Here is a 25,125-nt window from a genome sequence, read left to right as displayed (position 1 = left end):
CTCTAAGTAAATATATCAAGGAAGGGGGGAGGGGGGTAGTCTGTTTCAAATGTGGCTAAATTAGATTACAAAGTACAGTTAGAATGGGATCTAAAGAGGTTTAAATACCAAGCTGTATGAAAATAGTGTGCATTTGTTTCCAGGGGTAAAGGTGCACATGGCAAATTCGGGCACAGCACACGGGTGGATCAGGCGGGGATCATTCAAACGTATGTAACGTGGAGTAGTGCATCTTGCATATTGAAGGACTCTAAATTGAGAAAAAGTGGTGTGTAAGATCATGCGAGATTAAGAAAAAAGAAAAATAAAAAAATATTGATATGCGTGCAATGCGTGCAATGCATGCAGCAGTGAAGAGTGGAGTAGAGTAAAGAAAAGTGGAGTGAAATACGGCGATGAGATTAATGGCGTCTATGCTGAATCTTTATGAATCAAGATCATGAGATGTACGTTTGATCGGTTATACACCATCGAGATGTCTAATACTACTTCAATAATAAAGCATCGAACGGTACCCACAGTGTACCCCTAATCATCATCTTCGTCACTTGAATAATTACCCAAGACAGTGACCAAATTCGGTTCGTGCCGAGTGGTTTTCATTCTTTTTCGTAATTCTGCCAAATCTTTCAAAGTGGATTGATTGGCCAACCCATGTCTTTCGAAAAAGTCTCGTCTAATCTCGTCACTCGTGGCACCTCCACTTGTACTTGCATATCCTCCACCCCTGTACTGCTGGCCATGACCATTCTGAGTTTGTCCATTGGCATGACCGTAATTTGGTGACTCCAGATATCGGCTCAATGCTCCATTCTGGTTCGTAGTGTTTTTATTTTTGATCAACATTTTACCCCTATGTAGTTTCCCATTCTTTTTTGGCTTGATGTCAGGCACGGCATCGTCTTCCTCATCTTCATCGTCCAGTTCGTCGATGTCGACGTCATCGTCATCGTCATCGTCATCCTCGTCGTCGTTATCATCATCATTTCCGTTATCGAGTTCCACATCAACAACCTCCAGTGGTAAATTATCAATCTCCCGACCCTCTCCCATTTTAACCCGTTTGCACGTCTCATTACTCAACAACTCTTTAACTGTGTCCATCGCCATTTGTTCCGTTTTGCGCTTATTTTGTTTTTGCGCTTCAGGATTTCGGTCTTGGTGCGCCCACCGTACATGTAGTACTTCTTTGCTTTTGCTGCTATTAGTCTCTGGGTTTATCAAACACTGTCTATTCATGGCTTCCTTGGCAAACTGAGCATCAAATTCGGTCTTCATAGTGACAAATGCGCAATTTTTATTGTAAATCACTTTAACTTTAGCAATATCTCCAAACTCTTCAAAGTTTTTAGTCACCAAGTCTTCGATATTTGGTCTCATTTGAATGCCTCCTATATACAAGGTCTTGTTTGTGTGATTAAATGAGCCCACTCCATCCATGTCATCGTTGTATTCAGCAGTTTTGTCTCTGCCAAAACAATCCTTTGCTTGACTTTGAAATTTCGATTTACTCGGTAGACTATGCAGGTATTTGCAGTTTGATCCCATGTAACAGCACCCCCTGCTGAAGAATAAGCATACTGGTGATGCGTCTCCTGCTCTTGTATACCCTTGGTCCCGCTCGATGTTGACTCTAAACTTTGATCGCGTAAATGAATCACTGGCCGATGGGTTTATTCCTCCGCCACCTGACCAGTTGAGGTACCACATGTTGAAGGTGGCACCACCAACCTGCTGGGGTTTCTCTTCGTCTTGTAGTGTGTTTATATCTACTTGAATTCTTGCTGGCAGCGACATAGGGTCTGATGAAGTGATGGAACTTATTGATGACATTGCAAAATGAATCTCGACCGCTTCTTTTTTTTTTTTCTCTCTCTTCTTTTCTTTTGAGTTTGTCTTGTGTTGTCTCTATGTGCAGGCCCAACGAGTGTTGCTTTAGTACGTGTGGGCACTGTATGCGTTCTTTCCTTACTTGTAAAGGCCAGGGAGCCGTCTATCAGGCTCAGATGGATGGGGAAAATTCTGTTGTGTTGGTGGACGTTGACTAAGGGACCAGTATTTTGACCTCTTATTTCTTAAGCAGTGCAATCTATCCACCCAAGGTCTATCCTTCTTGACGGTTAATGATTCACTAAAGGGCCGCTTTGTATCAAGGTAGATGGCCTTTCTTGCTTGGTGCTACTAGCTTTGGTCGACGAATGACGGGAAATTGTAACGAGTGTGCTATTTCCAACTTGCTCAGAGGCGAGTAATTCTTCGGGAAATTGGTAAAGAGGACCAGCTTGCTTAGAATAGGTATTTCTTTTTGCCACTGCCTCCGTTTATAGGACAATGGTACCCTTTAAGGAAAAGGATGCCCTAATATGTTGTTCTCACGGTCAGTAATAGTATGTGCCCTGCCTGCTAATTTTCCTAGGTGTAACGTAGTTATCAAAAACTAAATCTATCTGGCTTCACCGATAGAGCCAATACGAGAGCGGGAGACTGTTGAAAGAAGTCGTCAACAGATTTCAACAGCCAAATCTTCTTTCCCTGTTCAAGAGGAATGAAAAGTATACTTAAGGTAGAAATGTTGAAATATCTCGATTGCTGTTTGGTGCAATCTTTTACGATTTAGCCCTTATTTTGAGAATATTTGCCTTGTGTAATAAAATGAAAATTTGATGTCACACAAAACGAGCGACTGTTTTTTTACACCCCCTAAGGAAGCGTTTCTCGTTGTCTCCAGACCATCAAACTTGTAACGTAACAATAAGCTGAGTATGGTAGAAGTCAATAATGGGACAATTGCGGTGGAGAGAATTTGGTGGTGGCGGAGGTGAAGAAGGAGGAGACAACACTCTTGCGTAGTTTCTGAAGATGTTTAAAGTCGGGCTGTAAAGTCGAGCTGTAAAGACGTTTCAATCACTTGTATTGAACAAACCAAGTGCCACAAGATACGAAAACATTTGCAGAATATTATGCTGTATAGAAACTTCAGTTGATTGAAGGCAACCTAATGTGACTGTTGTGCGTACACTTTGACAACTTTAAAACTGAATTTGACAATTTTATTTTGAACTCTGGACCAATTATATGCGACACGTCATTGATATCATATTACACACTCAATAAGGAACCTTAGTTACGTAAAGTGAGATGCATTGCAGCTACTACCACGCGAGCAAACACTTGTACCTACTATAACTCTTTTGGGTGTAGATATCTGGCTACCGAAACAACATTCACCTACTTCGGTCAAGTTTGCGCTAGTATATATCTCAACTGGAAGCCGCACACTAATGATATCGAAAACTCGGTGGCCGAATACGAGCGAGCTAGTGCGATGAACAAACCACGTAACGTACGACTCCTAGTACACCAGAGTTAAGAAATCCTCTCAAAGCACAAGGTGTTAAAAAACAAAAAAAAAATAAAAAAAAAACAACTGGAGCTCCCATAACAAAGAATATGGACCAAGCTACACAAAACTGGAAAAAAAAAAAGAAAGATGTACGCCCACTTATGTCAATATTTCTTTGGTATCGACACGATTTTTGTCAAGCGAAGTATTGCTCTAAATAATTCAATTTACTACTTTTGCTATCTACTTTTTGTCAACAGAATTGTTGCTTTGCCACGAGTACTCCATCTATGCTTAGAACGTTGCTTTCGAAGCCGTTCAATTGTAACTAGAATCAAACATTGAATTTGGTACATTTATATTATTCGGTTGGAGTTGACTTTGTCGGTGTTTGTTTTGTGTACCCTCAAATATTGAGGCGGAGTTCCGTTCTTACACCGTACAAGGTACGAGATACACCCCCTCGCCCCCACACACACACACACAAAGGAGGTTCTATAACACTCTAGAAGCATAATTGCGAGCTCAGTAGGTAGTATGTCGGCGAGACTATGATACGACTATATCAGTCATAGCACCGATAACTGTGACAAGATTGGTGACACTCGTGTGCTATCAATGCTAAAAGAATCACGTGACTACATTATCTACTTCACCAAATGAGCACTTTTTTATTAAGCAGTATACCCTTACAATACAGTAGCTACGAATGTAACTCCAACTATAGCTCCCATGACCAATGTCTTTTTCCAGTGTTTTACTGCGTCAATGTTGTTACTTGAAGATGCGGCGCTTGAGGATGACGACGAAGATTTAGTCGAGCTTGAACCGCTTGATTTTGACGACGAATCCGATGTCTTTGAAGCAGCATCTGCTCCACCAGATGATGAGGCCTTGGACGAGCCTGACTCAGATGAAGATGCATCCGATTTGGATGATCCAGCTCCGCCAGTTGCACTAGAGGAAGAAGCGTTTGTAGTGTGTGACTCATCACTGCCGCCGCTAGTAGATGCAGTGCTTGTCTCAACAGAAGAGCCACTCCCCCCAGTCAATGAGTTAACACCAGCAGCACCGCCACTAGTAACAAGTGAAAATTGAGATACCGCACCTTGTGTTATAGTACTAACAACACCATCGGCGTTGGAAGTAAGGATTTGATATCCTTGACCTCCTTGCGAAGTCACCGAATTGAACTCAACAACAACACCACTTGTTGCTGTTCTCCATGCACCATCGGCACCCGAAGTGACGGTAACGAAAATCCCTTCTGCTTTCGAAGTGACTGTGTTTGCAATACCTAAACCGGCGGATACAATACCGCCAACTGCTGAAAGAATGTCTGCCATAGTGTAATTGATTGACTTGTAGATGTCTGCTTGATCAACACAATTTGCATTGAGAAGGGCAATTTCACAGCCTTTTATACTTGTGCGCAAACGTTGCAGTCTCAATTTGACGTTGCTATTTTTGGAAGCAAAAAATTAAAAAATTGTGTGGTTGGAATGGTTCCGATTTTATTTCCGACGTCACGGTAAATTTTAACAATCCCCTATTGTTTGTTTTACGAGACAAACCGAATACTGCGCACATTTAGAAATTTTCTGCGTGACAAACATTCAGCTAAGCCTGTACCAAACGTAACGTGGGTGACGACTGGTTAAATGCTGGTATGATTTGCAAGGCTTTGAAAGTACACACTTTGACGGAGCATACATAATTCTCTCCAAATTTTTTGCTTCTTCCGAGCCAATTCAACTCTTAACATCTACCGCAATCGGGTATAAGACGTTTTGTTGACAGATGAAGAGAAGCAACAAAACAGTGCATCGAAAAAGCATCATCTACAACAGTTGTCCCCAAATTGCCCTACATAATTATTGTAGGCTGTGCTTGAGCAGGTGTTGCCTCTGTTCATCCTCAGCAGTGACCGTGCCTGTATCGAATAAACAAATTTCATCCCTTGGTTGAAATCTACCTCCCTGCTATCAACTTTGAGTCCTCTTTTATAGAATATCTACTGCTGCGACAACTTCTCTTTCAAGCTACACTTTCTGGTGAATATATGTGCTGATTCTAGAAGCACACAAGGGGAATCTCAAATTTGTCAAACCCAAACGTGCAGCGCAAAGGCGCGAAAAGAAAAAGACTCACAAATCTTCTCGTCCATCTCAAAAAAAAAAAAAGCCAGCCGGGTCTTTCAAAAGATCCACGGTATGTATTGACTGTTTTTGACGTATCGCAACATAACACCCACGGTTTAGTACACCAACATCATCAATGCTGCAGCTTTACCTCACCTCATCCAGATTCAGATCATACATCCCTGATTGGATCGTTGTAATTTGCCTAATATTCGTCTTTTTCCAAGTTGTTGAGCATTGGGAACCGTTCCACCGGCAATTCTACATAAACGACCCTAGACTATTACACCCCTTTGCCACCGTTCAACGTGTTACAGATAATGAACTATATGTCTACTCGACATTGATTCCAGGTGTCAGCATCATCATCACCTCGTTGTTTATTGCCCCTACAAATGTCGACAAGTTGCATCTTATACAGCTATCACTACTTGGATTATTGTTTAGTGTGTCTTCAGTCTCAGTGTTAACTGACATTCTCAAATGTTGGATAGGAAACCCACGTCCCGATTTTATTCAGCGTTGTGGACCCGATCCTCAAACGCCAGTAAATACATTGGTTGACATCAGTGTTTGTACTTCACCGTTGGGCGCTATGTACTTGTCGGACGGACTCAAATCGACGCCACTGGGTCATTCGTCTATGGCATTTGGTGGATTATTGTACTTGTCGTTATGGTTCATTGGCCAACTACGTATCTTCAAGAGAGAAAAGCATAGGATGGGGTTAATACTAGTGGCTACTTTGCCGGTAGTTTTTGCTGCTTACATTGCTCTCAGTCGAACCCAAGACTATCGTCACCATTTCTTTGATGTTGCGTTTGGAAGTTTGTTGGGAATTGTGTTTGCCTGGTTCACATACTGGAAGTATTTCGGGCAATTGACATCGGCGCTGCAGGAAAGAACAGAAACAAATTAGGAACTTGAAATTATAGAAGGTACTATAGAAAGTTGGAATAGCAAATAACTTGCTCAATTTCTCCAACCGGACCCTTTGAATTCAAACTCTTTTCTACTTTTCTTGACAAACTCTGCTTATCCCCCCCCTCCCCCCCCACAAACCATTTCTTTTAGTTATCGATTAGCGCGTACAAAAAGAACGCGGAACTTATTCCTTCCTAATTAAGTAATGCTATGCGCCTAAGTACTGCATAAAAAAAGAAGCCAATTGAAAAATCAGACCAGATTAATCTCAACATCGATAATATATAAACTAAGGCAACTCTCCTCACAAGCGACGAAGAACATGAAGTATTTATAAAATTACATTTGTACGAAAGTGTCATTATGTGTCGTAGCCAATCTAGCTCATGCTGTGGGTCGAGTAAACAACCTACCAGCTCACCCAGCTCAGCCAATTCAACCAGTTTATCTTCATCTTCATCTTCAGAGAAGGGAAAGTGCTGTGGGAATTTGTGCAAATGTGGATCAGGTTGCGGATGTCCATCTTGTAACACAACCAAGCTTTAAGAAAGCCACCGCTAGGGGGGAAATAGATGTACACTAATAAACAGAATCATTCAAGAAAACATTACTTGTAACTTCTCTTAAAAACATAAATAATATATACGTAATCTACATACTTCATGTAAACTAGATACTACTTTACTTTCTTGGACTCAATTCGAAAACTTCCTTCTTGATCAAAGCTTCCAATTCAGGGCTAACACCACCAAAGTATTTGAAAACTCTGTCTTGGATTTCGTGCTTAGCGTTAGCAACGTGGACAGCAATGTTGTGAGCCAAGTGTTCTTGTTGGCCTGGAGTTCTACCCAAAACCTTCCAGAATTGAGCTGGTTGTTCCCATTCGTATGGGGTAGCTTTCCAGTGGAATGGAGTAGCAGCACCTTCCCAAACCTCTTGGTCTTCTTGCAATGAAGCTTGCTTGAATTCAACTGGAATGTCGGAAGCCAAGTAGTTTGGAGTAGCACCGAGGTTACCATTGACATTCATAGCACCATCTCTAACATTTGGAGCGTAAACAGTACCATGCAATGGTGAGTTGACTGGGATTTGAACGTAGTTGGTACCCAATCTGTATCTTTGAGTATCAGTGTATGAGAACAATCTTGATTGCAAGACTGGGTCAGCAGATGGTTGCATTGATGGAACAGTGTTGGCTGGTGAGAAGGCGGCTTGTTCAACTTCAGCAAAGTAGTTCTTTGGGTTTTCGTTCAAGGTGAATTTACCAAATCTTCTCAATGGGTAGTCCTTGTGTGGCCAAACCTTGGTCAAGTCAAAGACTGAGAATGGAGCCTTCTTGGCTTGTTCTTCAGTCATGGTTTGAATATAAGCAGTCCATGATGGGTAGTTACCAGCAGCAATGTTCTTGAACAAATCTTCTTGAGCAAAATCTGGGTTTGAACCGGCCAATGCACCAGCTTCCTCGTTGGTCAAGTTCTTGACACCTTGGTCAGTCAAAAAGTGGACTTGGACATAGTGCCATTCACCTTTAGCGTTGGCCCACTTGTAAGTGTGACCAGAGAAACCGTGCATGTGTCTGTATGAAGCTGGGGTACCTCTGTCACTGAACAAGAAACAAACTTGGTGAACTGATTCTGGGTTGGAAGTCAAGTAGTCCCAGAACATGTTAGCATCCTTCAAGTGGGTTTCTGGGTTTCTCTTTTGGGTGTGGATAAAGTGTGGGAACTTGGATGGGTCTCTAATAAAGAAAATTGGAGTGTTGTTGTAGACTAAATCCAAGATACCTTCTTCAGTGTAAAACTTGGTAGCAAAACCTCTTGGATCTCTAGCGGAATCAGCTGAACCAGCTTCACCACCAACAGTGGAGAATCTAGTGAAGATCTTGGTCTTCTTACCAACAGTGTCCAAAAACTTGGCTGCAACAATATCAGTGATGTCGTCAGTGACTTCGAAAACACCATAAGCACCGGAACCCTTAGCGTGGACAACTCTTTCTGGGATTCTTTCTCTGTCAAAGTGGGCCAAGTTGTCAATCAAGTTGACATCTTGCAACAACAAAGGACCGTGCTTACCAATTCTTTGAGTGGCAAATGGTTCTGGGACTGGGTTACCTTGTGAGTTAGTGAATACTGGAGCCATTGTGGATAATGTAATATGAATTGATTATCTAATGATGATGATAGAAAAAAAAAAAAAGAAGTGTAAGCAGAGTAAAACTGAATTAGACTGGTGCGATTTTCGAGTTGTATTTATATCAATGAAAGACAAGGCCGGAAGAGGGGAATTTTTCGAAATGGATGATTTGTATGTGATTGACAAAGGGGAGAGAGTCTCTTTTCTTTTTTATTGTTTAGTGGGGATTATAGAAGAAGTCGTGTACTATTGTTACAAAAGTGTGTGTGTGTGTCTTTATTTTAACCCATTGTACATCAATCTTTACTAACAAATTCAATTTTTTTGATTATCAATCAATAATGAAAATCCAGACCCGTTGGATTTATTAGTAACCAAAGCACCAACACATCACGTATATGCATACAAATAAAAATAAACAAAATCGTAATCATACCACAATTCGAGATGTCCAAGACGTGTATGAGTTTGTAAGACATGTGGGCCGATGGCGATTGTGGTTTTAGATACTCTATAACACACAAATAACCTATGCACTAGTGGCCACCAAAAGATCAATCCGTAACTGCGAAAAGACCTGTTCGTTCTGCTGCGCACGTGTAACTACTATACTAACGAAATTACATACAAAAGATTGTGGCTGCTGGCTATTTACACTATTGTATTATTATTTCCTCAATTCTTATTGGCCAAGAGCGTGTTATATTCTGTTTTGTTTTGTTTTGTTTTGTTAATTTTTTTTTACCCCAGAGTTTACAATTATTTTTCCTTCTGTTGGACGAAATTTTGGAACAACACAAAATTAGTTCAACCTCGGGTAGTTTTCGTCTTCACATTAAGGAGCCGTACATTCGAGGTAAGACATTTTACAAGTCTGCGATGCGATGCGTAGCTTCACAAGCCAAAGAACAGCAGAAGTTGGCAAAGTCAACCCCATGATAGTGCATTGCCAACTATAACCACCCTTCCCCCCTCCTTTTGAGCTCTTGTATCCTTATTTCCCGTCCCGCAGCGGGATTTTTCATGTGACGTACAAACTGTGGTTCGAAAAAGCTAACTTTTTATTTCCGTTTCGAGTAAGGTGATTGAAAGTTTTGTGTAATTTTAGTTTTAAAATTACCGATAACTCCAGGCGCTGGCTAGTTTAGGCACTACCAGGTGCAAAATTAACTACAAGGGTGGTTTAGTTGGTGAGAAGTGATATGAACACATGCACGTGTAGTCTCGGAGGGGGTTGCCATCTCCTGATACTAGTCACTACGTGTGATGATTATGTCAGTAGCAGCTGTTCTCTTCCATCGAATTCACGCTCATTTGGCGGTCCAGGTCCATCGCTGATATTACTAAGCTGCATGGGTGGTTTCGTGCATTGCTTATAGACGTTACTGCTCACTTTGTACTCGGGAAAGAATGACTTACAACACTTTCGGCTTGGAACTTTTCGCCTAATTGTTATTAGTATCACTTTCACCCACCCATTCTAATCTGGGCCATGGCTGAGCAAAGCCATATCACATTTGTACACAGTTGCATCAAACTCTCCGTTACTGGAATCAATATCTGTTGGGCGTGCACACTGATGATACCTTTTTGTGTCAATAGAACTAAATATTTTTGACAGGCTGTATTACTAAGTTTAGAAACTTATTTTCAGTCGGAAGGACAAGAGCCGTCGCTGCTGTTCCGTTAACTGTACAGAGCAGCTGACATATTTATTAGAGGTCTGGAAATTGAAAAGATGTTCTGTGCCGGTTTTGATGCTCAACGTGTCAGATATTGTCTTTCTCAAATACCAAAAACTGGAAATAGTTCTACAAATTGCGCAATCTTAATTTTTGTCTTTACTTAATGGCAAAATTCTCGAGGTAATAAATGCGAGAGGCATCTTTCTCAATCTTGGGGGTAATCTTGCTTATCAGTGGTGCTGTAACTCATCAACTTGAAATCTTTACGATCCACGGATCACTTGAAAGAAGTGGAGTGATTCACCTTCGTTACCTTGTCGCAAAATCTCCGGAAAAACTTTTTTTTTCACGACATTGATCTCTTCCTCGACACGTTCTCCTTTTTCGTTCGACGACAACATTGAAGCAAATCAGGAATTTTAACAAAAAAATAAACATAAAAGGCCCGTTTCACATCTCTTCTCAAAATCAAAACTTGATGTTTTTGAGCTTCGCATGGAACGGTTCAATAGAGTTGTTTGTTATATTTGTTTCCTAGGTAACCTTTACGGATAGCACCATAGGTGTTAAACCATCTTGCGCCAACTCAATTGAGCCCTTGTTGATTGATAAACAACTACTGACAAGACGATCATGCCAAACACTGTATGACGGCTAAGCGAAATCGCAAGGAGCTTGTGTAAACTGTGCAACTTTCAGAAACAAATGGCATCGTACTTTGGAATTCCCAAAAGGAGTCCCATCGAAAGGGCATTACAAGTCGTAGAGACAACCAAGCTGCCCCCCTCCTTTGCATACATACTGAACTGCTGCTACATTCTCGCTTGTTTTTACAACGCAGTCTCTGTCTCTCAAGATTACCGGAACCCTTTGTAATCCATAGGTGACGTTTTTGCTTTGGCTGTACTGTATTGATTCACGATTGTGGGCTTGTCAGTACAGAACTCACACGACTCATAACCTTCGTGTATAGTAACAAAAACTGGGTAACTCCGATTGTACCTCAAAAAAAAAAGGGATCTGACAAGGAACAATTGAAGAAAAAAAAAGAAATTTTCTTTGGTCAAAATAACTCATAACCAGTTACTGCATATGCCGGTATAGTGGCATCTAAAATAAGGGGTTCATCGAGTACACAATCAGGTGCAAGGATGGCAACACCCTCAAATACATTTATGCTCACACACAGTCACACGGAATATACATTTGTTAATCCTACATCATTCAATCCCGTTTGATAAGCTCGTTGGGCGTGTATTGATGAAATTTTGTCTTTTTTCTTTTCTTTTTGTTCTTTTTTTCCTTTTTTCTTGTCGTGTGACCTTTAAATGGTTTTTGTTTGTATACGCTATATACAGTATTCTAATGCCGATAAATTTGGCGTTTCAAACTTACCGGAGAATCTTGATTCAACAGTATGCCTTTTGAAAGTCTGTAACTGTAGAGCTATAACCCCATTTGCGTAGAAGAGAAAAACCTTGCTGCCTTCTAAAAACCAAGGACGGACTTGGTAAGTTCCCTAATGCGAGCTCGTAAATGTATCCAAATCTGTACACGTCTTGTATATTTTTACCTTTTTTTTTTGAGCAAGCAGGCTGACATTACAAGAAATTTTTGTATTGAGGATCTATTAGCCATGGCAGGGAGTGTGCATTTGGAATTCTGCGTCTGTAGCTGTGCTATAGTACAGTGGTCTCTAACTTTGAACAAGGCGTAGACTTACAGATAGAGGAGCTAGAGCTTCACATCAAATTTTCGGGGCTTACGAATTAATTTAATACAGAAATGGTGTCTTGCCTTTTCTTTTTTTTCACAGAGTTGATTTGGTAAGAAGTGTTGTTATTATGACCACCCTTCAGGAGTGATTCACGATCTTGTGATCTGTATCCACAATTTGGGTGTGGATGCGCTTTAAGTTGTGTTTACCTTTGTTTATATGTTTACCTTGAAGTAAGTATCGTTTCATAAAAATAGGTTTCGCACTGTTTGTGTTTCTTATTAATTGTGTAAACAAAAACAATCAACGCTCGCTTTCTCTTGTTCCTTAACTCTAATTCTTACCAGTCACACGACTAAATAAAACATGGAAAAAAAACTAGCTTTTTAGTTAGCAACTGATGATTTGGCTTTGTGTTATTACTGTATTTGAGAGTTGTCACCCTTCTAGAATCAAGACAACTTCTGTTTGTCGTCGACTTTTTCACATTAGGCTATTCTTGCATCTTATACATCATCAGCTCACACTTTTTCGAGCTAGTACTACACAACACTACTACATCCAAAGGCGCCTGTTACATCAAAAGTCTAATGAGTCTTTTTTTCATCAACAGATTATTTTCTTGTTGTTCCTACACTGAAAAAATTTTTTTTTTTTTTTTTTAATCTTCTTTGTTGTTGTTGTTGTTGTTGTTGCAGTAGTTGCCTATGTTAAAGTTACACTTCCTGCATATAAGGATTAATATGTTTGTGTAACTGTATTTCTTTTCTCAATGCAACAGAACCCAAATGCAAATAACACAAAACCCACAACCACTATTGTATTTGCATTTATCTTCTTCCGAAACAAGATTACATTCTGCTCTTTAAACAAATACCCAACCCCGCTACCCGCCATCTCAAGTATTGACGATTTCTAGTATCTTTATTTAAAGAAACAAAACTAAATCAATCAGATCTTACCATAAACCCACACACTGTTTCTGTTTTGTTGAATTAAAGAAATACACAGAATTTTTTTTTTTTAATAAATTACCACCCCCCCCACCCCCTTTTGTTATACATTGTTCTTTTCATAAAGCCACATCTAAATGCCGAAAAAAAAAAAAAACACAAGGGTTTTGCAGATTTTGGAGGGTGATATTGTCAGTATATATATATACTTTCTTGTTTAGCAGCAGTTTTGTTGGCTTAATTTTTTTTTTTTTTTAAAAAAAACAAGAATAGAATCCTATTCATTAAAAGCTTGATGAAAAGATAACCTTTTCATTCAATACATCTATTATTTCATTTTGGTGAGATCTGGTTTGTTAAGTTATCAGATCCCATTCTTTCTTTCAAAAACAAGCCCTACTACCTATCCCCTTTTTCAATATGTTTCCAATCCACCATATACTTCAAAAGCTAACATTAAGAAAATCCAGAGGTGTTTTCATAATCTTTGGGTTAATACTAATCCATGTCCTCATCATATCATATATACAACTAACACCTATCAAGCAGTTCATATCATCCGCCGTCAATCTATCAAAACTTCGAAAAGTACTACAAGGGCAAGATAGCTTTAAAGACCTTGCTGAATTTGACATGCAAGTGGTGGAGCTAATAACAAACCAAGAAAAGCTTCTTAAATTACAAACTGTTGATGGAACGTTTGATGATAAGACACAGATGCAGATTGACATTGCTGAACAAGTCTTGAAGGAGATCACGTTTACCAATGACAAGTCATTTGAAGTTATCAATATCCCACCAAGAGACCAGATACCTCAATTTCAGAACTATGACCCTCGTTTCACGTTTGGGTTATTGTTGAAACACATCAATGACATGGCCAATAACAACAACAACAACAAGAACAACAACAACAAGAACAACAACAACAAGAACAACAACAACAACAATAACAATATAACCATTCCTTTTTTCCACTGGGCAGACTACACTGACATGTCAATAATGGAGCAATACTTGTTCAATCCAGAGAAACAGAGTTGCAAACACTTTGATGCCACAATCGATCCAGACACAAACAAAGCCCAAAGGATATATGAAACCAAGAACTATTGTGTTGACGATGCCGAGATTGATCGAATTTTGCAAGATGAAGAAGCACAAAAACCGTATAGTCCTGAAGTTATTGCTTCATTTCAAAGAATCAAACAAGAACGTGAATTGTCGCCGTTCTTGACTACTGGATTCCACATTTATGATAATGCTGGACGAAACAAACGTGAACTCCGCTCCATTCTCGCTCGTTCGTATCTTTACGATTTCATGCCCTTGCCATTGACATTGACCCTTTTATTGCCAGGAGATAAATCAGTGCAATACAACGTCAATACCAATGATCGTCGGAAATTGCGCGACTCAGAGTTGTTGAAAGAAGGTGAGCTCAACATCAAGGATGAAATTGCATCACTTGCTAACAAATTGTCCCCCATGGAGGGAGGATTACCATACCAGAAGCATCTCGCGGAGGACCACTTTGTTGACAAGACTAGTCGTAATATCTTGACATTGGAATCACAAACATCGCCACTCAACCAAACTGATCAAAGTTATTTAAACTCACTCCGTACATCATTGCATACTAAAGATGCACCAAAATATTTCTATGAAGCAAACATTTTGAAAAGTGAGCCTAAATTTGTACTAGGTGGTCATTACGATTGGAGATTCATCAATGGAATTATCAATGACACCCCACAACAAGAAGTCTCTATCAATGGATTACTCAAGGCGTTCCTCAGACTCACAAATCAATACAATATCAATACTTGGATAGCTCATGGGTCATTATTGTCATGGTATTGGAACGGGCTACAATTTCCATGGGATGCTGATATCGATGTTCAAATGCCAATTCAAGATTTACACAAGCTATCGCAATTGTTTAACCAATCAGTTATAGTTGATTTTGGCAACGACCTCTCAAGTGAATTGAGATTTGGTCGATACTACTTGGACTCATCGACATTTATTTCACATAGAGCAAGAGGACAAGGCTTGAATAACATCGATGCCCGATTTGTTGATTTGGACACTGGGTTGTACGTGGATATAACTGCATTGGCACTAAGTGACGAACCAGCACCTGCCAGGTATAATGATTTATTGGTAAACACTGAATTTGATCGCAACAAAAACGATGCATCTATAAGTCAAATTGATCGTAATGCATTTTTACAAGTTTACAATTGTCGTAACAAGCACTTTTCACAGCTTCACGAACTAAGTCCACTTCGATTAAGTTCGATCCAGGGTGGGTACGGGTATATCCCACCTGGGTTTGAGAGTATGCTTCTTGTGGAGTATCAAGAAAAGGGTATTGCTAGCACGGTGTATCGCGATCGTGTCTACTTGCCCAAACTACGTCAATGGGTTTATGACAAACCCATTACCGATTTCGTTCAAGCGAATTTGGCCACGTATGACGATAATGATAAGGAAGATGATACAAACCCCAAAATGAAGACAGTGAAGGAGGGGAAAATTGAAGTCAAGACTTTTAATTTGACAAATGAAGAGTATATTGATTACATGTATCAAAATGATTCAGTCTTGCGCGAATTTATGGCTTCTTATAAAGTCACCGCACTACACAATATCGAGATACAAACTTTATTGGAGAATCAATCAACAAAGTATCTTTTCACTAGTGGTGATGGTGATGGTGATGGTGATGGTGATGGTGATGATAACGTGTTGAGTGAGGATGCGATACGAGCCAATTTACAATTGGATCATTTCATCTACCAAACGAGACATGCTGAAGGTGGATACGATTTTGAAAATGAGATGCAAAGATTGAGAAACAAGATTACAGAAGCTGAAGCTGCATGGAAGGGGGTGCAAGGCAATCAATCTGGATAAACCATTTCGAACGACGGTGGAGGATGAGGAGCTACTGCTGCTCCTGCTTCTGCTTCTGCTTCTGCTCCTGCTTCTGCTTCTGCAGAGGGAAACGGAGACGAAAAAGAAGAGGATATGAAACTGGAATCAGGTAATTGATATTGCCTATTCAGCTGAGGAGAAAAGTTAGTAACCATTGCATACAAAAGTGTAATACAGAGTCATTCGTTTATGATGGTGGAGAGGGTTAATACCTGAAGCCACAAACAATTAATAGTTAATAAGCCAAAAAAAAAATCACTCAATTCTGAAGATAAATCAAAAGACAATGCTGATGTATTCCTAGATATCTAGAACTCTAAATGGTACAATCATCTTGTCACAACTATGGCGATTCACAAAAGCACCGTTTCGACGACCGAATCTATCAAGTGCTGTAATTTCTATAGTTCTTATCTTTTGCTACGTGTCATATATTACACAAACTCTTGTTTTCAATTGAATGAACTTGGATTTGGAGACAATGCAACTATTGTTTGAAATACTGTATTTACTTTTTGATGGTCATACCAAGGAAGGGTGTATGCGGTCTGAGCCATACAATTTCATCAACAGGGCTGGAAGCTGAAATTTTTCTTACGGAGGAAAATATGGATGTGGCAAGGCTTTTTCATCAATGCTCATAAAACAGCAAAAAAAGAAAGCAAAAGTTGGCATCTACGTGGTGCTGGTTCGGAATGAGACAACGCTAAAATTTTAGAGTTGAACTTGTAAGCAAAGAGGCATGAGTTTTGTATGAGAAGTGAAACAAGGCTTTGAAATTTATGTTGATTGGTTAAAAAAAAAAAATTAAAATAAATAAAACTTTCAATCAACCACGTGTGTTTAATTTGAGATTTTTACACTATGAGAGATGTATTGCAGAGAGCGTGTAGCCGAAAGTAGTGACTGACTTGATGCAGTTTATTTGGTTATCTGTTTGAAGATCAGATCTCAAATTAGTTTTTGTCTGCACGTGAACACTTTTATTGCGTATGGGTTATAAGAAAGCAAGACCTTCAAAGGAGCTATACAGATGTAAGTATTCTGTTAATGTGTGGAGTCTCGCCTTCAACAGTGTTGATGTTTCAAAGTGGGTTGGTAGATCCCGATTATTTTGATGCCTTTTGGTCGCGTGAGGGCATTATAACCGAGTACACAAAATCTACTTCATGTATCAATTTTTTTTTATTTTTCCCTTTATTATTTTTGTTGTGATTGGGTGTTTAGATGTAGTTGTTACAACAAGGCTTAAAAGAGTATATACAATACGTAAGAGAGTGACATACAAATAATCGTATGTAAATAAGTTGATCCCCACTCACAGCATCGTATACGATGCTGTGTGTATATATATGTACTCACCAAACTATGCTCGTTCTTAAAAACAACAAAATCTACAAAACCTGACATCTAGCTTCTCTTCCATTACATCATCATCATTTATCTTGTTACGGATAAGGTACAACAACAACAATACTTCACTTTTATTTTTTTTTTGCTTGGCTTCTTTTTCCACATATTCTTTTTGTATCACAAAATTGAACAACCAAAATTTCAAATCTATACTCCAGTCACACGACCCTTTCAAACAGACAGACAGTCAGACAACAACAACAACAACAACAACAACAACAACAACTTTAAAAAATTTTTACAACCTACAGCAAATCAGAATCCATTTCAAGCAAAAGAGAAAGGCATACAAGCAGGTCAACTTGGTTTAACTACATCACTTGGCACAGCGTATCCACGTTTAGCTATAAAGTACACAATCTATACATACATATTCATAGCTCCCTCCCCATGTCCAAATTCGGTCCTATATTCCGGCGAGTTGCCATGCGGCGATCACGCGCTGTGTTGCTACTATTTATCCTTCTCATAACCCACATGCTTGTTGCTTCACATATTCAAAACACTTCACTCAAACAATACATAGCTCAAAATGTGCCGATCCCACAACTAAAACATCTACTATTGGCGAGTGAGCAAGACCGAGAAGAGAATGACTTTGATACGATGGTGGTTGACTACATGCACAAGCAGCAACTACAGCAGGAGCAGCAATCACTGGGCACAGGTGTAGAGCCTGTCGATGAAAAAGCTAAAGAAAGACTAAAAGTCACGAGACAAGTCTTGCAAGGAACCACTTACACTCAAGATGAACTGTTTTACACGATAAGTATCCCTCCAAGGGAACAAATACCGCCACTACAGCCCTATGATCCTCGCTACACCCTTGGATTGTTATTGAAGTACATGAATGGGAAATTAAGCTCACAGGATCCCCAACAACAGCAACCGCAACAGTTGACCATACCCGTCTTCCACTGGAGTGACTTTGTCGATATGTCAGCAATGGAAAATTACCTCTTCTCTCACGAAAAGAAACCATGTTCATATTTTGACACCTCTTCCAAGAATCCGAAAAAGAATGACCGGGAAGGATTGTTGAAATGGGAGCAATACTGTGTCAGTGATGACGATATAGATCGTATTTTAAAAGACCCTGAAGCACAAGCTAAATATACCCAGGACACTATTGACGCATTCAAAAGGATACAGCATGAACGGAAAACAGCATCGCCTGTTGAATATACAACCGGATTCCATATCTTTGCTCCAGCTGGAAGAAATAAGAAATCATTGCGTCCAATTATTTCGCGGTCTTACCTACACGATTTTATGCAACTACCTTTGAGCATGACATTGTTGTTACCTGGCGATAAATCTATACAAATTAATGTCAATCAAGAGCAACAACAACAACAGCGTATCAAATTAAAGGACTCGGATTTGTTCCACGAGGGAAATATCAATATAAATGAGGAAATTGGCCTATTGGCTAGTAAATTGCCCGCTCGAAGCGCACAACTTGAATTGGAAAAACATCTCCAGCATGAGCAGTTTATTGACAACAGTGCTCAAATTGTCACAACCTTGGAATCACAAGCTACGTCTTCTTCACTCAATCAAACCGACAAAAATTATCTCCATGCCCTCAAGACATCGTTACAGGAGCACGACCCACTGAAGTATTTCCACGAGGCATACATTGTGAGAAGAGAAGTAAATTACGCATTGGGAGGTCATTACGATTGGAGATTTTTCAATGGAATAGTAAATCGCACCCCCATACAAAGCATCTCCATAAATGCACTTCTTCAAGCTTTTCTCAAACTCACCAATCAATATAATTTAACCGCTTGGGTTGCTCATGGATCGTTACTTTCTTGGTTTTGGAATGGATTGCAATTCCCATGGGATTCTGACGTTGATGTTCAAATGCCCATTACTGACTTGCACCGTCTTTCGCAATTGTTTAACCAAACAATCGTTGTTGATTTGGGGAATGACTTGAATAAGGAGCTGAAGTATAGTCGGTTTTTCTTGGACTCCTCGACATTCATCTCACATAGAGCCAGAGGAAATGGCAGAAACAATATCGATGCAAGGTTTATTGACTTGGATACTGGTTTGTATATCGATATCACCGGGTTGGCCGTTTCTGATATGCCTAATGCAGCAAGATACAATATGCTCTTGCCTAAACATGACGCGAATGGAGTTGACTGGAACAGCATTAGTCCCGTGGAAAAGAATAGCTTTTTGCAAGTTTACAATTGTCGTAATGCCCATTTCGCCAAATTACAGGAAATCAGTCCCTTGCGTCTCAATTCAGTCCAAGGTGAATTGGGTTACATTCCGGAGGATTTCGAAACTATGTTGCATGTCGAATACAAATCAAAGGGGACTTCAAGTACATTGTTTGCTGGTTATGTGTTTTTACCCAAATTGCGGATTTGGGTTCTGAAAGACACCGTATTGAAATTTGTCACTAATGGTGGGCAAAGTGATGGCCAAGGTCGATTGCGCAAAGTGAGTGAAGGAGATACTAATATCATCACTATCAATTTATCTGATGATGAGTATATTGAGTTCTTGTATGAAAATGAGCCGGTGTTGCGCGAGTTTATTGCTACGCATAAAGTGACCATGCTCCACAATGAGCAATTACGCAAGCTTGTAAAGAACAGGTCGTCAATCAAGAAATTTTTGAAGGAGAATGCTGATATATATGGGTTTGGCAACGGCAATACTGGTGGTGATAGTCTCGATAATGATGGATGGGGGGAATCTCTATTGAAGACACGTGCTAGTTTGCAATTGGATTACTTTGTCAATCAAGTTAGAGATGCTCATGGTGGTAAGGGGTACAATTACAACGACGAGTTGAAGACATTGAATGATAAGGTTGTGGAGTATGCTGCAAGCATTAAGAATAGTAGACGAGAAGATATTCCTGGTTATTTCAATGTGTTGAAAAATGCAGTATTGGGAAAGGAGAAGAAACAGGACAAGATAGTGGAAGACAAGCAGAAGAATAAGGCAAAGAAAGAGCGAAAAGGGGAGAAGAGGAAGAGATTAAAGCAGGAATCTAAGTAACAGCATAGAAATTACATATAGAAACTCGGGAAGTTCAAATTTAGAGTCCAATATAGCATGCTATAAAAGATGACATAGCAAGTATGTATCAGAGGGGTAGTCCACAGATGTATAAAGTCTTGCATATACGTGGAATCCATCAGTATCCTCGAGTCACTCGAACTTGTAGATCTCTTTCGTATTATGGTGCTTTACTTTTCGCAGCCACATAGATTATCAGTCGAAAGGAAAATAATAAGGTGATTATTTTTATTTTTTTTCGTTCTTGTTCACTGTGCACGACTTCTCTACACCCAATAAAATCAAATACAAAAACAGTCAACCCAAAGCAAAAGAAAAGAAAAAAATAAAAATAAAAATAAAAATAAACCTGTGAACATCAGCCATTTCAACTAATTGTTACCACACCAACAACTTCCTTACCAACAAATGATGTCCAGACAGCTCACCTTCCGCAGGTTCGCCTCACACTACGCCCCATCCAAGTACTTGAAAGACTTGGCCTACAAACCTAACAAGCAATTGGGCGACCAATTCATCCAACAATACGAAACCAAGGTCCACCACTCGGCCAAAATCACCGACACTTGGAAAAGGTTGACTTACTTGGTGGCATTGCCCGCTATTTTGTTGACGGCTATCCCTGTGGGTAAAGTCGAATTGGACCATGCTCATCATCGTGAACACACTAGACATTTGAGCGATGAGGAGTGGCCTCAACAGTATGATTATCAGAATATTAGATCGAAGCCCTTCTTTTGGGGTGATGGAGACAAGACCCTTTTCTGGAACAGTGATGTGAACAGACATGTTCAGAATTAAACACTTTGAGAAAGGACGGCGAGCAAGAGAGAGGGAGAGAGAGAGAAATAAATAAAAGACCTAGTTGATTGACAAGTGATGTTTGTTAAAAATGGATTATGAAGAGAGATTGGCTTGGATTTCCTATTTGATATTGTCATTATTTAACGTTTTTTATATATATTCGTTTGAAATTGGATATAAAGTATTTGCGTCAAGGGTTCAATGTAGAGTCATCAATTGTGTGGCCGTCAATTTGCTTCTCCTTTCCGAGTACAGTTTGCTCAAGTTATATTCTCTATAGAGTTGAAAAAATGTATAAATTGTTGGTTGCTGCAATAGCCACTGAATTCTCCCTTGGATGCCACGATAAATGCAAAATATTCTTTTTGAAATCAATGTCATCGTAATCGCGTCCAAGATTGGAGACTCCTCCGCTCATCATCCTCCTTCTGGAGGAATGATTACCTGTCTTCTTTGACTTGAAGGCAGACTTATCAGCTTGTAATATAATCTCATCTTGGTCCTCTTCATCCTCCAATTGCGAAACTGGCGAGTTCTTATTATTCGGCGGAGAGTCCATCTGGTCAAATTCGTCATCTTCGTCATCTTCGTCAACATCGTCATCATCGTCATCATCTTCTTCTTCTTCGTCGTCGTCGTCATTGTTATTGTCATTATCTTCGTCAACATTATCACCGCCATTTGTGCCATCACCACCTCGCCATCCTTTTCTGTTCTTGCTCCTCTTCTTCGACTTTAACGACTTTGACGACGACGACGTGCTCTTGAAGGTTTTGGCATCTTCGCCCGAAGTAACGTTGGGGTAAATCATAAATTTGTTATTGTATGAGCCTGTCATAACTGATCTACTGTCACCACTGAATTGTACTTCAAACTTATCAAACACGGAATCGTTCTCATATGTGTCACACAACCGTTCTCGCAAATGTTCATGAACATTAATTGTCTTGACTGGTTTATTCTCCATTGCCAAATCCCAGATTTTCACCGTCATGTAATCTCTCGATGCAATGTACCGCCCATTGGCACTAAATTCAACATCGGAAATGGAACTGGTAATCTCAGTGAAGAAATTATGTGACGATGGATCAGAATACTCCTCAAAAATCTTGGCGTGTGTGTCACATAATGAGCTAGATCTCATATCTGACAATTTAATCGTCCCCTTTGATGAACTGTACATAAATAGATTACATTGTGTGGGGTGAAACTTGGCACTGGTGATGACTTCAGTCAACTCTTCCATATTTGTTGGTTTGATATCAACAATGTTGAACGACTGATCAGCTATACCCAAATTCCACAAATTTATTCTCAAATCATCAGCGCTTATAAAAGTTTCTTGATCAGAATTGACTGAGATGGAGTTTATGTGATAGGCATGAGCGTTCGAGTAAATCTTCTTTGGCTGAACCGAGATCAATTTATCGTGCAATTCCAATTGTGGCAATTTCAATGATGATATGCCAAGACCGCCACCAAGACCGCCACCAAGTCCACCACCACTACCTTCCACAGGGAAATGGTCCAGTCCATTGAGATTGTTCGCAGATACTAATTTGATTTGCCGTTCTTGGATCTTCCACAACTTGATAGTCTTGTCATTTGTAGATAAAAGATACAATGCATCAGTGCCACTTTTCAACCACTTGACTTTATTTATCGTTTCTTCAATTTCCAACGATTTCAAATAATCAAATTCAGCATCGTGACTCTGAAACTCGGTGAAAAACTTGTATTCACAGCCTTGTTTCTTTTTGTTGTGACTCCGTTCAAATAGTACTACTCTCCCGCCCTTATCACCAGTTGCTAGAAAATCTCCTGTGCTATCAAACTCAACAGTAGATATAATGTCCGCTTCAGTTATGTTTTCGATATCTCCCTTGTCACCAAAACATTGAGAGAATTTCCATGTCTCGTCTTGAGTCATCGTTGTAGATATTACTGGTTGTGTTGCCAGAATGGTTGGTTTCTTTTCTCTTTTTTTTTGTTTTTTTTTCTGAGCGTCAATGAAAGATCGATATGCTGATTATGGATTCACACAGATAGTGCGCTATGTGAGGCGTATTAGTGACAATTGAACAGTATGAGAGAATGCAAGTACGTGGAGAGTATGTCCGTTGATGTAGAAAAGTTGCTAATTGGCTTGTTTTGTAGTAGTAGTTAGTTGGTTGTTGGTTATTGGTTGTGTGGAGTTAATAATGGATGATCAAGAGGCTGTCTTCGTTCAACAATTTTTTTTTTTCTTTTTCTTACATTGCGTTTTGCTCTCCCAATCTGTCTGTCTGTCTCTCTACTATCTCTCTGTATCTGTTTCTGTCGCAGTCGCACTATAGACACACGCATATACATACTACCCCCTCTCTTCTCTGATTACCAGTATCAAAATTTACATGTCGTCACCTGGTATTGATTATGCTGTAGTAACGAAGACACTTTTAGCAACAGACAGCCTTGATTCTCTCTATTGCAGAATTACTCTGATTAACTTGTCGGCTTTATGCAACTCCGAAGTAAAACTCCATTTTTCAATATTGCAAATGTATTGGGAATTTACATAACTGAGAGACAGTCCCTGGCGGGGGTGAGCCACCGGAAAACACTTAGCTACATAGACCTTGTTTTCTTCCAATATTGGTATGTAAACCTTTCAATTCTGCTTAAACCTCCACTGCTGTCTTGAAGTTTCTAATTTTGCACCAATTTTGTTGCAAAATATTACGGGAAACAAACTTTTCAAACAGCATACATTGCCACACCAAAACTTCTCAATCTACATTACTCTTATTAAGTTAAACTAATAAAGCTTGATTGTGTACACATTTATACATGAGTATTGATAAACATTGCAAAGAGAAAAAAACTACCTAACAGATTTAGTTAGCCTTCTTAGCAGCATCTTGTGGTGAAACTTTTCTGTCAGAGGTGAATCTCTTTCTTTGTGGTGGAGTTCTGATTCTTCTGTCGGATCTTGATCTGACTCTGACAATTCTAGCATGAATAGCACATGAGACACAGTAGTGCAACTTGTTGTACAACTTTGGAAGAGCATATTCTTGATAGACTGAAGCTTCAGACAAATCTCTAACAGCAGCAGCTTCAACCATGTTTCTGATTGTTACTCTCTTGATGGCTTTGTCCTTTGGTACACATCTAGCACAGTTCAAACATCTGACTGGCTTAACGTGACCTCTACCCTTCTTGTTTCTACCGTTGGAAGCTCTCTTTTTTGGCATGTTGTCTAAAATAAAGGAGATAAAGTTAGTATCATCGAAACTCTTAAATTTGGAAGTTGAATGCAATGACATGAACTATTATTTTCACTGGTGGAATTGGTGGGGAATGCGATGTGAATACTTCCTGGAAGGACCTTGCATAGATTGTTGTCAGCTTTTGGACCCAGTACACAGGAAAGTACAGAAATTCCGCTCCCTGTTGTAGTGCTGGTATTTGAGCTTGTGGTATTTGAGCTTGAATACGTCCCGAGGTCTCCATAAATCCATGAAGTTACAGTGAGGATGTCTCGCCACTCTTGATTCAAATCCTCTTGTCCTGACGGTCATTCACTTTTTGAATTAGATCCCTTTCCTTCACATGCAAAAAATAGCTCTTTGCCATTGCATCAACATCCTTCCTAATATGTCTTGAAACATACTTCTTTGGTTGGTTGTAAAACAAGAGAAAAGGATTTCAAGATTGAAATTTGAAAGTTGTATTATGAAAAATTTTATGAGAGTGAAAGAGTGAGAGAGTGAGAGTGCGAGAATTGTAGAGAGTGCACTACCATCAAAACCATCAGTGCGGCTCAGTACTACTTTTGGTACAGGAAGAAAAACTAATTATTTACTATGGTCATAAGTAGTTTGGTAGCACCAGACTCATTCTTGTGGGGCTGTAACCCTAACTTACTTTTGCTTGTGTTTGTGCTTCGGTTCTTTTTCCTATTGATGTCGATGAAGCTAGCCTACGATGTAACCTTTGTCATAATACTGCTCAATCGGTGAAGCTGGACACA

The 25,125-nt window shown here is 39.6% G+C and overlaps 9 protein-coding genes across 9 annotated transcripts; 4 read left to right on the top strand and 5 right to left on the bottom strand. All coding sequences in view use genetic code 12, as the record gives it.

The window, feature by feature from the left end:
* Positions 1-528: 528 nt before the first annotated feature.
* On the bottom strand, positions 529-1,833 carry KGF57_002817 (uncharacterized protein; the record flags this gene model as incomplete). The annotated part of the gene is made up of 1 exon (XM_051752170.1): positions 529-1,833. The coding sequence occupies one exon, from the start codon at positions 1,831-1,833 to the stop codon at positions 529-531; it is 1,305 nt and encodes a 434-aa protein (XP_051608644.1).
* A 2,199-nt stretch (positions 1,834-4,032) lies between these two features.
* On the bottom strand, positions 4,033-4,689 carry KGF57_002816 (uncharacterized protein; the record flags this gene model as incomplete). The annotated part of the gene is made up of 1 exon (XM_051752169.1): positions 4,033-4,689. One exon carries the CDS (start codon positions 4,687-4,689, stop codon positions 4,033-4,035), a length of 657 nt encoding a protein of 218 aa, XP_051608643.1.
* Positions 4,690-5,620: 931 nt separating this feature from the next.
* On the top strand, positions 5,621-6,403 carry KGF57_002815 (phosphatase PAP2 family protein; the record flags this gene model as incomplete). The annotated part of the gene is made up of 1 exon (XM_051752168.1): positions 5,621-6,403. The coding sequence occupies one exon, from the start codon at positions 5,621-5,623 to the stop codon at positions 6,401-6,403; it is 783 nt and encodes a 260-aa protein (XP_051608642.1).
* Positions 6,404-7,089: 686 nt separating this feature from the next.
* Positions 7,090-8,547, bottom strand: KGF57_002814 (catalase; the record flags this gene model as incomplete). Its single annotated transcript, XM_051752167.1, has 1 exon — positions 7,090-8,547. One exon carries the CDS (start codon positions 8,545-8,547, stop codon positions 7,090-7,092), a length of 1,458 nt encoding a protein of 485 aa, XP_051608641.1.
* Positions 8,548-13,316: 4,769 nt separating this feature from the next.
* KGF57_002813 (uncharacterized protein) lies at positions 13,317-15,818 on the top strand (the record flags this gene model as incomplete). The annotated part of the gene is made up of 1 exon (XM_051752166.1): positions 13,317-15,818. One exon carries the CDS (start codon positions 13,317-13,319, stop codon positions 15,816-15,818), a length of 2,502 nt encoding a protein of 833 aa, XP_051608640.1.
* Positions 15,819-17,729: 1,911 nt separating this feature from the next.
* On the top strand, positions 17,730-20,285 carry KGF57_002812 (uncharacterized protein; the record flags this gene model as incomplete). The annotated part of the gene is made up of 1 exon (XM_051752165.1): positions 17,730-20,285. One exon carries the CDS (start codon positions 17,730-17,732, stop codon positions 20,283-20,285), a length of 2,556 nt encoding a protein of 851 aa, XP_051608639.1.
* A 429-nt stretch (positions 20,286-20,714) lies between these two features.
* On the top strand, positions 20,715-21,107 carry COX13 (cytochrome c oxidase subunit VIa; the record flags this gene model as incomplete). Its single annotated transcript, XM_051752164.1, has 1 exon — positions 20,715-21,107. The coding sequence occupies one exon, from the start codon at positions 20,715-20,717 to the stop codon at positions 21,105-21,107; it is 393 nt and encodes a 130-aa protein (XP_051608638.1).
* Positions 21,108-21,384: 277 nt separating this feature from the next.
* Positions 21,385-23,040, bottom strand: CDC55 (protein phosphatase 2A regulatory subunit; the record flags this gene model as incomplete). The annotated part of the gene is made up of 1 exon (XM_051752163.1): positions 21,385-23,040. One exon carries the CDS (start codon positions 23,038-23,040, stop codon positions 21,385-21,387), a length of 1,656 nt encoding a protein of 551 aa, XP_051608637.1.
* Positions 23,041-23,986: 946 nt separating this feature from the next.
* Positions 23,987-24,346, bottom strand: RPS26A (40S ribosomal protein eS26; the record flags this gene model as incomplete). Its single annotated transcript, XM_051752162.1, has 1 exon — positions 23,987-24,346. The coding sequence occupies one exon, from the start codon at positions 24,344-24,346 to the stop codon at positions 23,987-23,989; it is 360 nt and encodes a 119-aa protein (XP_051608636.1).
* Between the last annotated feature and the right edge of the window lie 779 nt (positions 24,347-25,125).

The sequence above is a fragment of the Candida theae genome (assembly GCF_024610275.1).
Source record: "Candida theae strain CBS 12239 chromosome Unknown scaffold3, whole genome shotgun sequence".
NCBI classification, from domain to species: domain Eukaryota; kingdom Fungi; phylum Ascomycota; class Pichiomycetes; order Serinales; family Debaryomycetaceae; genus Lodderomyces; species Lodderomyces theae.
This window is presented reverse-complemented; position numbering and strand designations above follow the sequence as displayed.